Genomic DNA, 21,127 nt, shown 5'->3' on the forward strand with positions numbered 1-21,127 from the left:
TTGATGTAGTAATTGCAAAGATTTAATTTTATTTATTCGTCTGTATAACAGAGGTGAGACAATCCCAGTAATTGAGTTGCACTTAATTGTCTTAATTTCTACAGAGTAAGAAATTACAGTTCTGTGAAAGAATTTTTTCTCTAACTCTTCAAGTCAAATCCAGTAATTTTCCAAACACCACAATTAATAAAAACTACAAAAGTTACTTCAAATCACTCTTTCTCTCCCCCTGTACCTCAATCTTGGTAAAAAAATGAAACAGCCCTGTACGCCCTTTTCCAGGTGTGTAGCTGGTGCTAGTGAGATGACTCATTAGCCATGGTTTTTCAGATGGAGTAGTAAAAAAGGAAAAAATATCCAGATGGCCACTTTAACATTGCATGCCAGAATAAACTACTGCTTAACAAAAAAATTAACCTATTCCAGAGATGTACTCATATTTCCCCTGATGCACTGTTCCCCAGCCCCATGACAGACTTAGATGCAGTTCCCACTGTGACCTTCCTCACCTGTCACCACCTCCCCTCTGTGCCCTGCATGAGGGACTAGTGCTAGCAAGCAGGACGGACAAACCCCACCACACCAACCCTTTCACCAGGAAGGGGTCTACAAGTGGAGCCTGAGAAAGACTGAACAATTACTCAATGACATAAGGAAATGCAAGCTTGTGTTTCCTGATCCTTGTTCTAGTTTTCCTTACACCAGTGTAAATCAGGAGCCCATCTACTGAAGTCAGCGGATTTACCTCAGTGTGACTGCAGAAGTGATGTGGAAGCAGCACCAGCCATCCTGCACAGGACCCCCAGTGCATTTGGGCCTTAATCTAAAGGTCTTCTGAGAGATGGCCCATTATCTTCAGTTGGACTTTTGACCAGATCTCTGTACACATGTGCCAGCAGTACCAAATTCTGAACGCAGTTTTAGAAATGCAGTTTACAGTTCTCTAAAATGCTATATTATAGTTTTCTCCTTCTGTATGTAAGTTTCAGTGATTATCAAATGCTACTAAAACACTGCATACAGTTTTGTAATAATAAAGATCAAGAGCCAAGTGATTGCTACGTTCAACTTAAAAGCCAATTTTGAGAAGCAATTTTTGTATTTTTTTTAATTTATGATGGCACAATTACTTTTTTGCATTCTTATTTTATCTTCAATTGCACAAGCTTCATTAGGACATGCTAGAAAAAAGCAGCTTTTAGAGAAAACCGTCATGGATGGATATCTCCAGTCTGTCCATGCTTCCTGCAGCTTGTCTCATTGTACAGCCTATTAAGGAAAGTATCTGCAAGTCACTGGTGAGCTAATGACTGACACTTAAAGTACTCATCACACCTTCTATACAGTTAGCTAAACACACCCCTTTATACTCTATTAAAAATTAACTGAGTTGTTCAAAATCCAAAATTTCTAAACTAAAGTTCACATCAAACTTCAAAATAAATACAAAGTTTAATACAAAATTTTAGAAAAAAACCCACCTGAACTTACTTAGAATTGCAATGATGTAATCATCTGTGCTAGTAATTAGCTATTTCAGAGACCTGTGTGTGTACCTTAAAATGACTCAATATGTGATTTTGTTAAATCTGGCTACTAATACTGGAATAAGAAAATATTGTCTCTACAAAGTGCTGAGTTCCTCTTACTCTTATGAAAGCCAATGTAAAAAATCAGGATGTTTAAAAAAAGTTCTCAACATTTTGGAGGGTAACACCCACAGGTTTAGAGACTGTGATCATCTTTATGAAAGAAACTCTTTCAGAAGCAAGTTACAACAGCTGTGACAGGGTGGGTTTCCAACGCTGTCTTCCCTGAAGTCTCTTTAAATGATGGCATCATGTTCATCACTGGAATAGAAACACGGTAATTAATGTTTTGCACAACAAGCAACAGTCAACATGAGAAAGAGCCACCTAGCTGCTGCTGAGAAGGTCATTTTATGAGCAGAGGCCACCTTGCTAAGAAGGCCAAAGGGCACATTGATCTGGGAGTTACAGTCCTTTCTGAGCCAAGCCTGAAGTCAACTGAACAATTTAATTTTGTCAACACTCCTCCAGCTTCAATGGCCTTATTAACATCTTGCCTTTCACATTTCATTCACGTATTTCTACATCAGCTGTTGCTCAGGCATGTTTATCCTATCTGTCTTACCTATACCCAGTAGCCACAGTTAACCAAAGCCACTGTACAAGCTCAGCAGCAGGTTCTCCGTGTTTTAAAGACACTGTTGATTTGAAGTCTACAATATCCATTAACAAACACCACTGCAGGTAAATGTGCAGCAATGACTGATTTAATTCCATGACCGGTAAGCAGGAGTCAAGATGGAGAGAAAACAAAAGGCCTGAACACCAGTATCCCAACAATCTAATGACAACATCTCACTTAAAACAAGTTTCCTGACTGAGACAGATGATACTGAATAGGAAAAGAAAAGCAACCTTGTTCTTGAACTAAATGTGGGCAAGTATGGAAGCCTGGAAGAAAACTGAGTAGAGCTGAGTATAAATAGCAAGTGAGATGGTGCAATTTTTAATGAACTTCACTACAAAAAAAATAACAGCAAGAGGGAGGAAAACATTAAAGATTGGTGTCTTCTTGACACTAGAAGAAAGTGCCAAGAAGAACCAGAAATCTGTAATCTTGCAAATTACATAAAGAGTTTCAATGAAATGTTAACTATTTGTGGAATAGCTAAAAGACAAAGATCCTTAAAAAAAATTATATAATACATCAGAGAAAAAACCCCCACAGAAGAGTGGCATAATACTAATGAGGAATAGCTGAAACGGTGAAACACAAATCATCACAGTTAAATCTCTTAATGATATTAATATAATGTACATTAACCAAATGTATCAGAGTTCATTCTGCCCATACTGTTTGTCCTATTCCCTTCAAGAAAGTAATAAATGGACAAGGGACAATTCCCTGTGAACTTACATGGTTCTGTACTGAATGCCTCTTCTAGAGTGATAGGTTTTGCACCCAATGTAGAGAATAACTAGGACTCCAAGAGTCAGCACAATGCCACCGATAAAACTGCCCACATCGAACCTGGAGGTTTTGGCTACGACAGCCTCAGATTTTGATGTGGCTGAAAAGAAGAAAACAAAAGGCACCTTTTAGAGAGCTTGCAAAATTGTGTTTTGAGGGATTCCTCTACATCCTGCCCTCCCCACTGACATATCATCTAAAGACCCAATTAGACAAATTTAACACAGATCACCTGAAAAGATACCAGCCAAGCACGCTGAAACCTAGGGCTCTGGTTTAAAGTACCACGTTCTGGTGACTGCTTGCTGTCTCTGAAAGACTGACTACCACTTTTCCTTTCCATGTCCCTCTTTGCCCTGCCTTTTCTTCCCCCTGGTCTCCCCTCCTACACAAGGAGCTCCTGCCCTTCTTAGGGCATGCTAGCGTTTTTCATACCGTCCATGAGCAAATTTAACTCACTAAACTGGCCTGAAATTAACACAAGCATAAAAGGAAGTTGCTTTTATTCAGATGAGCATACTGAGACAGCCTACAAGAGGGGTCCAACAGCCACCAAGTCAGTCAGTATAGTGACACAGTGGGAGTGAAACACTTTTGGTGGCAATGAGCTGTTGGATTGCTTTACCTTGTCTCATGGAATTGGGAATTGTACTCTCGCTGTCCTAAGCGAGATCAACTCTGCAGCCTAACACAAGTATTGACATAGACAACATAATCACATAGAAGCAATAGCTGTTTCACTGTTAAAACTGGTTACATCTGCTACAAACTCCCACTGAAAGACAGTCTGTGCCCGTTTCTATTTGTACTTGCTACAGAGACTGTTACATGGTCAACTAAAAGTTCTGCTGGTGACAGTTTCACCTTCCCAATGATGCTCCACTGCTATGTGTGCAACCCTAATGTTTTTAGAAGGGTAAGCAGGAAGTGATGCGAGCAAGCAGCTAACTGCAAGGAAATACTGAATTCTGTGCTCACTGGTTTTGTATTAAAGGGTAGTATTAAACTGTATTGGACAACTTTACATGAAGTGTGACTCATGCATAGTCATGCTCTGTCCTCTGTTAGGGATAAAATTCATTACATTGCTAATGGAACTATTGGTCTTTTTACCAAGCCAGTAGACATATTTTGAGATACAGGTCAGCTGTGAGAAAGGAAGTATTAGAGATGAGTTCAAGTTCAAACTGCAGAAAGGAAAGCTGAACAAATACAGAAGTTGCATTCCAAATCCAGACTTTCTCCTTAACATTGCTAATCTCTGTGCTGGTGGTTGCTGGTTCAGACCATTTGGCTGGTTTTTTCCCTAAACATGTCAGGCCTCTCAGGTTAAGTGAATCTTTCTTTAAGTAAGCAGAGTGCTCAGAGCAACATTATTGTAGCCAACTTAGTAATGAAACCCCACTTTAGTCTTGTTTTTTCTACATGCAAATGCCTTTTTTCTTCTTTTTGTTACACTACTGTAAAACTAACCATTCTACAACCTATATGAATGTGTGCACAAACCTTTATGAGCTTCCTGAACTGTGAACTCACCCGTTACAGAAGTGGAAGAAATCTTGGAAGTGGTCACCACTGTAATATAGAGTGATGATGTGACTGATGAAGCTGTGGTGGATCTTATTGTCTGGCTGGTTTTGGTGGGCTGAGTCGTCGAGCTGACAGACATATTGGTGATGGTGGGCTGAGTGGTACTGGTCAGATGAGTAGTACTGGTGGACACACCTGGGAAATTTTTATTTGTGATACCACATAGAAAAATAAATAAAAATAATAAACTGCATACTCATGGAGTAAGACAGCATTTATTGTGCCCAAATAGAACGAAAGAGTAACAATGAAAATGCCACTGCATGAGTATCCAGGTTTGCATACAGACTTTGCTTTGGAAAGACCTAACTTCTGATTTCTGGCCTCAAGGTCATGAATGATTTAAAGAGAAGGCTGTAAAGAAAACCTGGATAACTTTTAGAAGGGTCATTTTTTTTTTTTTTTGATAACACTATCCAATTCCATAGAATGATGCCTAATTTACAGTATTTTAAAATGCAGTGAACTTCTGGTCAAGAGTAACTTTCAATTGGAAGCACCCGTTTTTTCAGACAACAAAGATTTTCTAATAGGAACAGATTTTAGTAATTTCATTTTTAATTTGCTTTTGAATGAAACACTAGCATTCTAAGGCTCCATATATATTAAAAATTACCACAGAGAATTCTGTATTTATGTGAAACTTAAGGTTCATGTTTTCCACACACGATAAAAGTTCAACTAAAGTCAATTTGCTGGCTTATATAATCTATTTAGTAGTGATCTGTCTTGTCAAGGTGAAAACAAAGATTGGAAAGGTGTTTCACAAGTTCAATGGACACTTAATGTCTTTAACTTTGCTCCCCCTTCCCTCCTCAGAAAGCATTAATGAACTGTTCAGAATAAAAATACCATGATGTGAAATTCACAAATAATAGGGATTGATATTTATAGCAAAATCCTTAGAACCTTAGTGGAAGGCAGCGAGAAAGAATGATTTTAAAGCAATCTGTTATTTTTCTAAGAAGGAAGTAACAAGAAACATGAGCCTGTTATGCAACTAACATTTCTCTAAGCAGACAGTATGAGGCAAATAGCTTTTATGTATGAAAGAATTCTAGATAGAAAAAGCTCCCTTTGTAGCTGTCTACTTCTGCATTATTTCTATAACCTCACACAAGCTGAGTTCATTTTAAATGCCACAAAAGCTTTTTATTATGGACATTCAAATCTTTAATTATACTCAGGTTCTTACAATTGTGTAAAACTAAAATAACTGAAAAAAAATAGATAGTTTCATCTCAATTCCAAAGTAAACTTGATATTCAATTTTTGGGTTTTTTTTAATATACAGTATCTAAAATGCTTCTATAGAATAATATTCTTGTAAGTGTGGTGTAAAACATGAGGAACTACATACAGAACTCTGTCTTTGCTAAGATTTAAATATCACAGCTTCCAGTACTGATATGAACATTAAAAACTTTTAAGAAAAACAGCAGTACAACAGTGTAAGCATTCAGAAAGGAACTGGCCTACACTACACTTCTGAGACATTCAGCATTAAAACTACTGAAACAGCCTAATACAGTCTCATTAGTAAATGTTATTTGTTTTCCTGGTCTTTGTTGTTGTAACTGCATTGTGCCATAACCCTAGGATACGCTTTGAAATGAGCATTCATTGAGCTGGAACAGCTGGAGTACTATAGTCACGCACTTACCTTGTTACAATTAGGAAATTCAGTTCCTCTACGAAGCATGTGTAAAATACATCAGATAAAATTCAGGGCACATTTTAATAGTGACAAGTAAACTCCCCAAAGGCACAGTGATCTATAAATATCAAATCGTTTCTCATTGTAGGAAATAAGCAATGAAATGTCTATATGGAAACCACCTACATAATATGACATGAAACCACACCTGGTAACTGCATGCCTAATATCAGCAATATCAAAAGAAAGACAAATCTGAATGCAAGTGTCAAGCAGCCAGTTTTCTGTGGGTTTTTTTTCAGCCATGATTTCTGAGTGTCAAAGCAGCTTCTCTTTCTGAACAATGGCTAATTGTTCCATGCATAACATTATGAAACAATGTTACACAAAGATGGTAATTATTCCATGGGTATCAAATTACCCTACGGAAAACCTGAGTCATGACAAAAAATATCCAAACATCTATGAGGAATTTCAGCACGTTTGCACATTACTTCTCCCCACCTTTCTTTCCTACTAGCAATCCTTTTATTCTTATTTTATCAAGATTACAACCCTCGATGATATAACATTAACAGTAAAGTCTGTTTAATGTCCAGACCTATCTTTCCTGATGTATTTAGCATCAGTCATTTCAAAACATCAGTGGGAGTCTATCTAAGGTAGCTGGAGAATTTGGAAAGCTGACATAAATCAGGCATCAATCTGTTCTTTTCTCTCTTTGAAAAATCTTACCCATACTATTTTACAAACAGAGTTAAGATGAAAGAATATAGCAACATCTGTCCTTTTATTTCTCTAATTACTCTTCCCCCAAAAGACCAGCTGGGCTTCATCGAACATCACACTAAACAAACCCTGACTGCCTGAGTTAATTTTTTTTGTTTAAAAAGGATGCATGCCAGTAATATAGTTCAGGTTTATGATGCTTTGTTTTTAAAAGAGACAAGTATTTTACTTAGTATGCTACCTATGTTTAAACAGTAAATAGCTATACTATATCCATCAATCAAAATATATATATATATATATATATAGCATATAGGTAAGAATTCTTAGCAGCATGCACTACTACTCCCTTAATGTTCTAGCTGAAGAATGAACACAAAACTCAGATTGCATAAGCACTGTGCTAACATACAAAATTATTATGATCTTCCTAAAATAAACTCTCTTTTGCATGGAAAATGATTGAACTTCTGTTTCCGCCAAAAAGACCTCCCTCCCCACCTCTGCCCCTCAAAATAGAATAATGGCAGAGCCTTTAAGCAAGAAGAGGTTGAAATGGATAATCAAAATGGATGAACATTGTATTAAAATCTATGAGGTTTCTGACGACAAAATAAAAAAGACAGAGAAGGATGGGAATCATAAACCTTGTGAAGCAAGGCATAGCTAGCTAAGCTCTCTCTTAGCCTTATACTGTGCCTAACAGTAAAGGGCTCAGGCCTCTTTTTTCTTTTATTATCCAGACCTAGTAAAGTTCAGACGTCTAAAAGAAACCTGCAAGGGCTGGAGCAGAGAGTAGGAGAAATGGAGCAGAAGGTTGGTGAAACGCTGTGGCGAACTATAGCTTTGCACTTTTAGGGGAAGGCTGTAAGGCAACAAGTAGATTACAAAATTCTCACAACTTTCCAAGTTAGATATGCTTAAACTGGGACTCTGTAGGCAATGGAATGAGACACTGCACCACTTGCTTGCTATCTAAAGAAAGGTCCCTGCAAAGTTTTGGGGTTTTTTTCTTCTCTCCTAGTGAGTATTTTATATGTAAATAGAAGCAACTTCTGAGTGTGGTAGCTCAGAGCTTATCTAGAGATTACAGGGACAGAAAGTAAGAGTTGTACTGGAAACGTAATGACATAGCTGGGACTTTATGCTTAGCATAAAATTCCACAAGTACACAAAGTATCTTGTGGTAGACCCAGTATTTCTGCTCTGCTTTCACATGGTTCTTAGCACAAAGGGGATCCAGTTTCTAGAACTAGCTTCTCTCAGATGCAACCTTTTATCTGTGCACCACAGCCCGAACAACTGCAAGACATTAACTCTTATCCAGTCCTTACTAATGTAGTGAAATTTGCCTGTGCAAGTTCTTCCACAACATGAATTTTTTAATTTCCTTTTTTAATAATCTCACACTTACATAGCCGACAGCTGGAACACTGCAAATGCAAGTGGATGAACTCTTTGTTTGTTCTACAAAGATGTGTTAATATGTTATTTATGTTGGAGCATCACAAAGGCAATATTGCTGCCTTGGTAAATAATTCTTATCTAAAGTTCTTTTGCCAGGTTGTGAAAGAAATAAGGTAGTGCTAGAACAATGCAAAAGTACCCATGACAGATTGTTCCACGTCTGTCACTTGTGTCTTGCTTAAACGGTGCTATTTTGTGCTATGAGCTCTAAAGGGACTAATTTCTATGGTATTAACTCCCATGAGATTGTAGTGATGTGGGGGTCAGTCTCTTCCATCATGTCTCAAATGAAAGGACGAGAGCAAATGGTCTTAAGTTGTGTCAGGGGAGGTTCAGATTAGGTATTAGAAAAAAGGTTTTCACTGAAAGAGTGGTTAGGCATTGGAATATATTGCCCATGGAGGTGATGAAGTCACCATCTCTGGAAATGTTCACGAGGCATCTGGATGTGGCACTTGGGGATATGGTTTAGGGGTGGTTATGGTGGTGCTGGGTTGATGGTTGCTCTAGACCATTTTGAACGTCTCTTCCAACCTTGATGATCCTTATGATCATCATGGTGAGTCTTACATAAAAGGAAATAAAGGCTTACTCTTGAAACTCAAGCTCTCAGGATTTCATTATACCCTAAATCTGTTTACTGTGAAATAATATTAAACAGATATGCACTGTTTGCACAACATCCTATTCACCTTCCACGAAAATGGAAGAAGTTTGCTAAGAGAAAAAGAATGAACAGTTAAAAGACCAACTTCTTGCAATTCTTCCTTGAATTTTGATTTTGAATCCTGTGTTACAATGGCATTGCAAATGTAATTACTGATGAAGCATGCTACCTGAATTTGAAAAAACAGTATAGGTTCTTCTCAGAGTTGTTTTACATGTTGCTTCCCAGCCCTAAAATGATAATGCCTCTCTCTCAAATACCCACTTTTGATGTCCTGTTCTTTAGAATTTGGTATGATCTGGGCTAGGTTTGGAGCTAACTTCTAGGTTCATAGTCATGGACAGATGAACAGATACATACCTCCTGCAGATGTTGCTGCAGATTGTGTGGATGACACAGAAGTGACATTGGATGAACTGCTATTGTCTTCAAGGAAAAAAAAAGAAAAACAAGAAAATCAATATTATTCATTTCAATTTAACACACTATAATTAAAGTACCCACAACACAAGTACTCCTCAGGGTATCTGTGTTTGCAGACTACAACAGGAAATACGGTAGAGATTATTCCATCCCAAAGCAGACAGCTTTTATCCCTCTGCAAAATACTTCCAGATCTCAGAGCAGCAAGAACATAGTTACACTCTATGCACAACAGTGCCTGAATGGTCTGCATCTGAATTCTTTATATCTCCTCTGTTTGCTCTCTTCCACTTCTATGTCATGTTCTATTCCATTTGCTGTAAATAGCCACACTATCACTGACTTTCTTGACCTACTTAAGCACCGTGAGGTTTTTTTGTAGTTTTTATTCCTCTACTTCAGTTCCATTTCCTGTTCCTCAATATTTTCTTCCATTTTGCTGTATCTCTGTTGCAAACTGGGCTGATGATGGGAATATACTGTAGTCAAGTAGGGACAAATCAATACTCTGTGAAACATCTTTCTGTAGACTTACGTTCTCTCTACAAAAAAGTCCTAAGAAGGTACCTGTTTTCAAAGACATAAAATACAAACCATGTTTCAATCACAGTGGTTTTGTTCTTCTCTCCTTGTTTTCACCTCTACTTTTCCAGTTCTCTTTTTCTTGCCCCTCCTTCCTCCTCATGTTACTTCTAGGTTTCTCAGGCACCCTCCCATTCTCACTTCTGTCCTCATTGCTGCATCCCTCTTCTGTATTTCTTACAGGTCAACAGTCTTCCTCCTGGCTAAGATCTACTGGGCTGTTCCTGGGAGTGTCACTGTCCATACTTTTCTCCCTTCATTCTGCACTGCTGTGTATGCCTATTCTGTGAATATTCTTTTCTCTGAAGTAACTGATCTTTTACAGCACCCTCCCACAGTGCTATGTGCCTTGCAGCAGCACTGTTGGTTTTCAGCATGGCTGAAAAGCAAAGCACATAACCTCAGAGATTGAGAGCAACACAGCTACTGCAAACAAGAAGCAGATATATACCTATTTCCCTTGAATGGATCTGCTGATCTTACCACTGGAAAAGTCTAGTCTAAAACAGTTTTGTCAACGCTTTTTGCAATTGCATACATGATATGAGCAAGCTCAGGTTTAAGAACAAATGCACCAAATTTACACCTTCATACCATGTACCAAAAAATGGGATTGTGGGAGGGAATTTGCCTTTTCTTTGGTATAATCACAGCCAACTAGCCCCCCCCGCTCATGCAACACTTATACTGACATACCTGGGATATTAACTTGCAGATTTAATTGCCTTTGAGAAACAGTCTAGGATTGTACAATTACAAACACATTCTTTCTTGGATATGTTGATTTTTATACCAGCATAAGCCATGGAGATGCCTGGGTTTAAACCTTTTCTACACTGGGCCAATACTGCAACCAGATCATATCTTTGCATTTCCTCCAGGTTCTGAGTGCTTCCTTCTGCAACCCTGGGACAACTCTGGATGTGGAGTGCATGTTCATACAGGTGAAAAGAAGCTACGTACACTGCCTGGAATTTGGGTGTGAGTCAGTAGTGCAATTAACACCAGCTAGAGTGAGCCAATGAGCAGAGTACTAGCTATGCACCCCATTTTCGGCCAACAGCAAATAAAATGAGCGTAGTAGTACAGGGCAAAAATTACTCAAATGAAAAAGTGTCTTGCCTTTATCTGAATTCTAGCCTAGCAGACTTCTTGGTTCTCCTTTTAACTGTAAATGGGTGTTGCCAGGTGTTTCTAGTTCCATACACAAAATTTTCCCATTTTATTTCTCCTCTCTCTGTTGCTCTGGAGTAACTAAGTATATGAGAACTGCGTTGTGTTCTACTGTTCCTCTTAAATAACTTTAGTTGTCCCAGAATAGATGTGACAATCAGAGTACCTTCCCCCTTGCCCTACAGCTGTTCACAATTCAATAAAGGACAAATTACGACAGGATAGTTTAAGGTATACAATAATATATATTGCTTTTCTCGATGTTACTGAGAATAGCAACAGAAATGTCAAGAGCATTACCTGGCAACCTCTGGCCTGAAATCGTAGTAAAAGGTGCAGTGCTGTTCATGTCTTCATTTCCTACATAAAAAACCCCAAGAATAAAAAGATAGTTTTAGGCAAGTTATTACTAAGGAAAAAAAAAAGTACATCATCTATCACTTGGCTTTGGGGCATATAAATGACTAAATTATCATGGACAGGAATTAGGTATAATGATGATATAAAAGCACAACAGCCTGCTCTTAGTGCATTAAAAGTGACAATTTTTATATTGTCACTGTCAACCATCAAATGAACTGGTACTCCTCCCATCCTCTATTTTATATTCACCATCATCCCTATCCCAGGTTCTTGTCTTCCTTGAGACAAAATGAGGCCAAGAGGCAGAAAATCAGGCACCTTCCCTCAGTAATAATATCTGACCTGCACCACCTAGAGCAGAAGGAAAAGAACTTCTCACTTAAATCTTCTCCTGTGAGGTCTACAAGGCCTGTGCAGGCAGATGGGGGCTTGCTCTGGCCCTAAATGGACAACATGATAAGATAAATAGCTCCCAAGAAGTTGCACTGCTCAGTTTGAGACTAAAGGCATGTTAATGCATCCACTGGGCATTTGGCAGGTGGGAAATGGGACTGAGAAGGATCACACTTCCAAAGAACTATCATCATACCCTAGAGACTGAGGCCTGACTACTTTATCCTCAAACCTGGTCTACAAACAGGTGGTAAAATTTATAGATAAACCACACAGAATAAACAGTCTGGCATTCACAAGCATACATGAGGATTGGTTGTGGATTCTGCCTTTGCCAAGCATAGTTTAGTTGTGATCACTTAATATTGTGGTAAAGACAAGCAAATAACCTGAACCAAGTCTGACAGAAATAGGGCATATTCTTAGTGGTTACAAAACCTTAGTGAAGATCTCAAAATGGTAAAGTCTGCAAATACAAATGGCAAAACTATGCAGTATCAAGATGGAGGGCAGCACTGCAAGATATTTTAGACTGTTTAATTAGGGAGCTCAGGGAAAACACACAAACAAACAAAAAAGGATGGGACACAGTTAAACTAAGCTTTCCCAGAGAGGTCCCAATCCTGCAAGACATGGTCAACATCAGAGTGAATGCCCCCCATTAAACAGTGATCTGATTGAGGAAGCTAAGCCAACACAAAACTGACATTACCCCCTTTCCAACAGCACACAATGTATTTTGCTGCATCAGCCAGCAGAATGGACTCCCTGTATGATTAGATGAAAGAGAGGGGCAGGAAGCAGAGGTGGAAGGGAAGACAGGACTGTATTAATCCTAGTTCCAATCAACTTGGACTGTACACCTTGAAAGACATCAAGGACCTTATTCAGCTTAAAAGATGCAACTTTTCTTTCTCCTCAAACAAACTCCAAACTTTTAATTTGAATCGCAAGCATTGGCTCTAGAATACAAATACAGTTTAAATAGGGTACTGCCTAAGCATGTGCCACATTGGAACACACTGCAGTGAATGGGACAGGTGAGAAAAAGAAAATCTTAAAATTACACTATTCCCAAACTGGTCTCTATTGTCAGACTGTGCTCTGGACTTAAAGCTGCACATATCACTGCAGTGACAAGCAGGAGACTTCAAACAGGAAGGACTCCTGATTGTTAAGCAAAGGGAAAAACACCATAGTTTTTATGCAGTGGTGGCTCTGACAAGTGGAGACTCTCATTCGAGACCACAGTCTGCAAAGTGCAAGTGTCCCAAAGCAAAACAGTGAAGGGTTCTGGCCCTCTCCAGGAAGCAGAAGTGCAAGGGTTAGAAACCTGCACTGACCCAAGTGTACACGTGCATGGGCGAGCACAGGAAGGAAGCGGGGAGAAAGCTGGCAGCCAGCTGCAGCATCCTGTGCGCAAGAAGAAGCAAAGCTCTTTGGGACGTAGCAGTAGTTACAGTATTAGGCCTACAAAACGTTGTCCTGATGCTTGTTCCCACCATGATCCAGAAGAGAGAGGAAAGAAAGAAAGGATCTCTGTGTTCATTTTCCGTGATGAAATGGAACCAAAACAAGGATATACCCAATTTAAAACGGTTTCACAGCAACACATACTGGGAAGTAACAGGGAAGGGGGATCAACATTGTTTTTGTCAGACAACTCTGTTTTCCTCTCTTTAAAGTCGGGCACAGATGCAGCTAAAACCATGACTGTGTGTGGTTGGTCGGGGTGTATGTGAAGGCAAGTGTGCTTCCTGTGGAAGCCTATGTCACAGTTTGAGCCTTCAGGGCCTCTTGTGGTTTTGTTGTTCTAGTGTGTAAAAAGTCATGAGTTAGAGACAATTTGGATAAGCAAACTTTTAGAGGGGCAAAATCAGCTCAGTTCTTCCAGCTTTATAGCTGGAATTCGATTTTCCAAAGTGGCAGAGACAGGAGCTGAAGACTTGTGTTTCTGTTATACACGTAGATGCAGGGTGAGTGACGGGGATAGCTCCAATACTTGTTGAAAATGAACAGGACAAGATGTTAAATGAACTTGATTTTGCTTGCAAAAATCAACACAGTGGATAACATTCATGTTTGAAATTCATAGTCTCTAGCTCAGATACATACCAAATTACTGCTCTCCATAGAAGAACCCTGGTAGAAGAACCCTACGCTAATGAGTGGCAATACTCATTCAACTCGCTGAATGTGACAAAAATCAATTTGCCCACTCCCACCTTTATGTATAAAATAGACACATTTCTAAGGACTCACATGCTTTATGTCTAGTGTAGCTAAACCTCACGGTGCAGGAAGATGCTGGTATATAAACTCTCATTTTTACTAAGCACAATTTTACACACTCATTTTGGGGACATTTCAAAAGTCATATATAAATTTCTCTCTGGGCATTTTCCCTTTTCAAGTTTGATGCCTAGCAGACATGTAGTAGAGTTTTATGCCCAAGTCATTTGTTGGTTTAAACCAAAAAGAACAGAAGCACCAACAATGTGAAGTCCATTAGAAAGATGTCCCACTTGCTCAATAATCTTTAAGCAATCCAGGTAAGTAACAGTGGAGGTGCTGGAATGGTTAAAGCAGAAATGTTGAAGCAGCAACATGAATATAACCATCCCCTAGTCTCCACCATCAGCACACTCATTCTTCTCAGTTGAAACGGCTAAGATTAAAATTCTGGAGACTGAAATAAAAGCAACTCCCTGACCTCAAATTCATTGTAACAGCTGCCAGGCAATCCTGAGAAACCATAAATTCAAATCCCTGCTTTCTGGAAACTTCATTTTCCCTTTGATTCAACAACGTCTTTTGGTACCTATTTTTGAAATTATGTACTTGACCTGCCAAGAAGGTCTCTCCCAAGAGAGAGGGCAGGCATGATTATTGCAGCAACTTTTTGGACAGGTCCTCATACCTTATCATTGTGAAACTACCTCACAGTCTTGCAAAGGAAAGCATAAACACCATTGCATAGACAGAAACAACACAGACCCATGGAATCAATTCTCAATCCCAGTCAATTTGAGACTGAAAAACTACACTCCCTTTTGCTGTCATCCAAAATCTAAGAGGTGGAAGAATTTGGTGAAATCAAAATACCATGCCTGTTTTCAGGTCTGGAGGCTGCTGCTGCTAATTTTTTGTATTGCAATGAATTTTGTATACAGGTAAGCTCTTGGAAGATGTCACTAGCTATTTTTTCTGAGCCAAGCAGGAAGGGGGTGGGGGCCACTTCCTGACAGGGAATCTCTTTACTCAGATACCAGGAAGCCAGCTGGATTTTACATAATAGTGGGAAGGATTTTTCCTAAACCATAACAAGATTTTGGTGATGTTTCTTTCACTAACTTGACCAACACCTAGAAGCAAACCGTTCAACAGAGTAAAAGAGCAGCATTATATTGAAATAACCATTCTGCCCAAAAATCTTAATTGGAGTGAAGAGGACAAATCTACTGCCACTTTCACTTTTTGCAAATCACAGGACTTGATGGGTTTCACACTTTCTCCTGTAGCATTGATTAGATAATGACAAACTTTTGCTGAAACCAACACAAATCTCAGCAGTACTTTCTGGAAGTTTCTAAGTTAACTAGAAAAAAAGGTATTTCAACACATACATTGAACTGAGTCTTCAAAGGGCACAACTTCTCTCAACATATTGTAACTGGGCTATAGACAACAAATTTACATATAGAGGAAGGACTACATTAGACTGATAAAAGTCAGATGAGATAATTGCTGCCCCAGGAGACAGCACTGACTGTACACTGTGTTAAACTAGCACATGCACTCAGGAAGCAGCATGATAAAAAACAGATCAATGCAATCGTCTATCAAATGAAATGACAGTCTATTATTGTTAAATGGGGGCCAGAAGATCTTAGCAAAGCAATAAATAGGTTACCTGTAAACTTTTTCTAAAAAACATTTGCCTTTTTTTGGAAGGGCAATTATAATGGTGTTTACATTCCTCATTTTAATTTTTTTTTTTGGTATCAACTTTACTACAACTTCACCAGGTTAAGCAACAGCATAGTAACACTGCTGGACTGACTGAGATTCTTCAACGGTATTCATGGCAGGTTAATTCTGGTACATATCTTCTGGCTTCATTACTTTGGAAAATTGTGGGGCACCGTATGGGGCATTACAGTCTTCTGAAAAGGCAACCATGGCAGTTCAGACCTTTATATCTCTCGCTTTATTTCAGTGCATGTCAACGATTATCCCGACTCTGGCGTTCTGAGCTGAGCACGAGCAAACACAGGCTGTGTATTTGCTAGAACCAGCCATCACAAAGAGGCACTGCTGCTGCCAGCGCCTGACAGAAACACGACAAAGCACAGCGTCTGTCCCACCCGCACCGCCACGATGACCCCAAAGCCCCGTCAGAAGCCCCTCGCCGTAAGTACCGCCCCAGAGAACAGCACCCAGAAGGGGCCGGGAGCGTCCCCTTCCAGCCGGGCCCGGCCTAGGGCAGCGCAGCGCCCCGGGCTCCCCCGCGCCCCTCTCGCCATTCACCTGCCAGGCCCCGGGAAACCGGCGGGGTGCGGAGGCATCTTCCGCCGCGCCTCCCGCTCCCGGGAGCGGAGCCACGGGCGAGCTGGCCCAGGCGTGCCCGCGCATCCCTCCGGGAGCGCGCAGCCCGGACTCGAACCGCTCCTCGGGAGCTTCTTTTGTAATTGTTGCTCCTCCTTAACAAACATCCCGAATATTAACCCTTCCCCCCCGTTCCTGTCACAGTTTCCTGAGAAGCCGGCTGTGCGCGCGGTGCGACCTCGGCTCCCGCCCGGGAGGAGCGCCAGGGACCGCCGGCCCGCCCCGCTGCGGGGCACCCGCGCCAGCGGGCTCTCGGCGGGCAGCCCCCGCCCCGCTCCCGGCCGCCAGCGACGGCACCAGGCCCGGCCCGGCCGAGGTGCCGCGGCAGCCCCCGGCCAGGGCGGCTGCGAGGGGAGCCCGCCGTGCCCGGCCCGTCCCCCCGCGGCCGCTACTCACGGGAGCCGGGGGCGAGCAGGAGCAGCAGCAGCGCGCAGGACGCGCCGCCGAGGAGCCGCATGGCCGCGGAGGGGCCGCCAGAGCTTCGCCGGGCGCGTCTGCCCACGGCGGCGCGACGGGCCGGGCAGGGGCGGGGCTGACACGGGGCGGGGGCCGGGCTGCGACCCCCCGCCCCCGAGCGGGACGGGGAGAGGATCAGCGAGGGGGGCGCAGCCCGCCCTTCCGCGGGGTGGCCGGCGGAGTTGCGTCCTTCCCGCACGCCGGGGTCCCTCTCTCCCTTCCTCTCTCTCCCCGTTTTCCTGCAGTCTGGGCGGCAAAGCGTTATGTACCCGTAACAATAACGTAGTAAGCGACGAGATGTCCGCACTTCACGGGGTGCCCGGGGAAGTGAGTGGCGCTCTGTAGGTCTGCGAGCACCCCTGGAAACGGGGTCGAGCTCCAGGAGCGCTGCCTGCGAACAGCGCTCACGGCTGTTGATGGAAGGCGATCCGCTTTCCAAATGCCATTTAGCATCTCCCATCGGAGCCCCAACAGCGTGGATTTATCCTCCTTTTTAATAACATCCACCTGACCGACAACAGGGTGTCAATACTCTGTTCGCAGCTCACTGCGCACGCCTTCCCAAGCTGTCACTACTCACAGCCCGTGTGCGTCGTGCTACCTGTCACACAGCCTCAGGTTGTTTTAGGCTCTTAAGTCACCGGAGCCAATGCCGTAGAGCCATCCTGGAATTTCCCGATGTACATAGAAAACTGTGAAACCGACTACAAAGGTGATAGGGAAAAGTGAAAGGGAATAGCCATGCTCAGTTCTTTCAAAACTTCCATTATTACTTCTAACATAGAGTTGATATTGGGAATTTATTTTCCAAGGGGAATTTGTTAATATATTCTTAAGAGTGAAAACAACTTGAAAAATATTTATCAAAGGAAAGAAAACTACGTGCTGATATGAATTGGTTTCTAGTAAGTTAGAGAAAACTATTTTTAATGTGGGTAATTAAGAATCAGCAGGAAAGTTGCAGTGGAATATTTCACACGTGTTACTACATTTATGTTTGCTGCAGCACAATAATGTTCCCATGCAAAGTGACGCATTTGAGCCAGAGAGGGAAAGTGACTGGCCTGAGAGCACACAGGCGGGTGGTGAAACTACACGGAGGAACTGTGTGAGACCTAGCTCCCTTCCCTACTGACAGACATGCATTTACTCTGTAAGTCTCATCGAATGGTGAGCTAAAATGCTGAATAAATATTTTTCTTTCAATTCTAGCCTAATCAGACCCCAGAGTTTTGCATTCGGTGAAAACAGGTGCATGTGTTATACTTCCAGCATTTTCTTATGCCTTTGTTCCTCATAGCTTCCTGTGCAGTTCTCACGACTAAGGTACCTGAGGACCAACGTGCATCTTTTTACTGTGAATTTTCTGAGATGATCTTCCAAATCTTTTCTTTTGAAATAATGATTGTAATAGGAATACTATTTTCAGGTGGCCTAATTCCAGTAAAGCTTAGAAATACTAGTAATCCATATGTTACTAAGTATAAGGGCATCTGTTTGGTTACAGAAGTAAAGCTTATCGTAAGAAAAAAAATAAACATATTTTACTAAACTAACATATATTTAGAGGATATATTTGTCTGTATAAGATATATCTATATTTTTAAGATGTCTGTTTCAGCTCTTGTACAACTCCAATGAACGTCAGGTTTAAACCAGACTGGAAATTATTTATTTTGGAACAGCATAATTAACGTTGCTCAACTTGAAGGGAAAGAGTAGTTAAGCTACATGGAACAAAGAGGAGTAATCGGGTTGTGGGAAATAGCTAAGTAACTCCCATAGAAGTGATGAGTTAGCAGGCACTGAGACATTTTGCAACAATTGACAGGCTCATTACTGTGTAAAGACAGAGGCGTTGGAAGTTCTTGTGTTGATTGCTTTGGTGTGGTCTTGTTTCATCTGGTGTTCGTTCTGTGAGAGGTGAATTTCTGGCAGTGTATCGAGGTGGCTGGAAGTTGTTCCTACGCTAAGGAAATATTCTGGGAAAATTTAGTGGAAGTTATCATCCACTTTTGGTACATGGTGTAATTAATGATGTTCTATACAGATTCCCACATAAAAATATGATTGGTGAGAGTTTTGTGGCGTTTTTTTCCCCCTAATTTTGTGTGATATCCAGTGTCAGAGAGCAGCAAGAATAGATGCTGAGGTTAACCACAGGAGCTCACCAACCAGGGTGCAGTCCCACAGGACCAGAGCAGGATGAGGTAGTGATAGTGACAGGGTCCACCAGCAGCCTTGCAGAAGTCAAGGTGATGAGCCTGATCCAGGGAGTCCAGCTGGGAGGGAACAGCAGGAGATGGCTCAGAAACAATCCTGTGTCTTAGGTCTAATGTCAATCCAGAGTACATGATATGAGGCTATCATCTTTGTCAGTCTGTAGTCCCTCCAGCAAAACCAGTCTCTAAATCAGGGCAGCTGGAGACATGGCTGTGGGCAGGCACAGGTATGTTGCAGCTCAGACAGGGACCAGAGCCTCAGGCAGGAGCTTAAATAGAGCTACTGGATGAATGAGTGGAGACATGTGGATGGAGGTCACAGGTGAGGTTGGTCAGGGCTTGTTATTACCAGTTAAGGCTTGCTAGAGCACTCAGAGCCCTGACAGGAACTGCCTGAAGACAGTTCTTTCAAAGGTACAATCTGACCTCTTAGAGAAATGTCCTTGATCCATAAAAGTTGTTCTTGTGTTGTTGAGGTAAGTATGTAACTGCTAGGACATTCATACAAGTGTTGCAAACTGAAGTTTCACAACAGAATTGTCAAAATCCATGGATCCTAAACATAAGCATTTCAGGTCCATTTTATCCATGAGATATTAAAATGGCTTTGTGGAGGTGGTGCAGGTGAAACCAAACAGGTCCAGCATAGGGTTAACTCAGAAAGACTATCAGTAAAAAATCGGAAACACCCAGCTGGAAGAAGAAAAAATTCTTTTTATTCACATGTGAAACCTGATCCTCAGGAAAGACCTACAAAGGCAAACCTGAGATCCTGAAGTACCAATCCCGCATAGTGTCATAGTTCAAAACTATGGACTCAGTATTTGCTCAGTAAAAATTTTATGACCACTGTAGTAGTTTTCCATACTCATCAACTATTAACTAGATGTAGTCTCATCAACTATTAACCCATAGTTTTCCCACAGAAGTTCACTTCTATAGGATGTCATCTCTCCTAGTTGTCATACTTGATTAGCTGTCTTCCTCTCTTAAGGTGTTTAAGGAATATTAATTTATGTAATAACCAGAACAGTAATTCCTAACCTGTACTTAGCTTGATGCCTGCTCTGTACAGATCCAACTTGTAAATCCACCCCACAATGTCTTATTCCAAACATAACAGATGACACATTGCTTTACAAATCATGTAATTTTTATATTCTTAGACATCAGAGTTAGAGCAACACTGCTAGCTAACAGCAAAGTATCTCTAATCAGGAAAAGACAGGAACATGCAACATGTTTTGCTGAAATACTGGCAAGCTTTAAGTCATGCTTCTTGGCAGTGCAACGTTAACACTTGAGCTCTGTAGAAGGAGAGAGAAGAACACAGGTTGACCAAACTGGCAATCTTCTTTATCCAGGGCGTTAGCAAGTCTGCACTGGGTTTCTTCATGCCTATTTTTTAAGAATAAGGAATTAAGTTCTAAATTACATTGACACAACCAGGATTAGGCATATTTTGTTAAGCACCAGTGCCCACATGAAGCATCAGTACATTGTGGTGTCCATTGCTAGAAGTGTCCTGATTTCCTTACCAATCTATTGTTTTGCTTTGCATTATTACAGTATCATCAGATCAAAAGAGCCCGAGCCCTAATTCTGGCCTTTGTAGGTCATGTATGACTGCTGCTGTTGCAAGTAGTATTTTGCTGTCTTGTTTTTGTATGGGCGCTGGCTTGTGCTCACTGACTCTTTCTCATTTTTGGCTTCTTCTATTGTGTTCTGGAAGGAGGAGGATCCTAGTGCTCTCCTTGTTTCCATTACACATTCATCCAGGCCTGTTATGAATACATT

General features: G+C 41.1%; 1 protein-coding gene and 1 long non-coding RNA gene across 3 annotated transcripts in view; one reads left to right on the forward strand and one right to left on the reverse strand.

The window, feature by feature from the left end:
* On the reverse strand, nucleotides 1-17,576 carry TMEM123 (transmembrane protein 123). Of its 2 annotated transcripts, none has more exons than XM_064645159.1 (6): nucleotides 17,378-17,576; nucleotides 11,589-11,648; nucleotides 9,471-9,536; nucleotides 4,537-4,725; nucleotides 2,947-3,100; nucleotides 1-1,850 (listed from the first exon to the last, which is right to left on the reverse strand). In XM_064645159.1, the coding sequence occupies exons 1-6, from the start codon at nucleotides 17,559-17,561 to the stop codon at nucleotides 1,826-1,828; spliced, it is 678 nt and encodes a 225-aa protein (XP_064501229.1). In that variant the 5' UTR covers nucleotides 17,562-17,576; the 3' UTR covers nucleotides 1-1,825. The 2 variants fall into 2 exon arrangements, with proteins under 2 accessions (XP_064501229.1, XP_064501230.1); XM_064645160.1 differs by lacking the exon at nucleotides 17,378-17,576 and adding an exon at nucleotides 17,049-17,199.
* The window catches only part of LOC135409524 (uncharacterized), a 27,162-nt gene continuing 22,103 nt past the window's right edge, over nucleotides 16,069-21,127 (forward strand). The window contains exons 1-2 of the long non-coding RNA XR_010428245.1: nucleotides 16,069-16,145; nucleotides 16,264-16,457. This is a non-coding gene — a long non-coding RNA (uncharacterized LOC135409524). The remainder of the gene's footprint in view (nucleotides 16,146-16,263; nucleotides 16,458-21,127) is intronic.

This window comes from Pseudopipra pipra, chromosome 2, assembly GCF_036250125.1.
Source record: "Pseudopipra pipra isolate bDixPip1 chromosome 2, bDixPip1.hap1, whole genome shotgun sequence".
Lineage (NCBI taxonomy): Eukaryota > Metazoa > Chordata > Aves > Passeriformes > Pipridae > Pseudopipra > Pseudopipra pipra.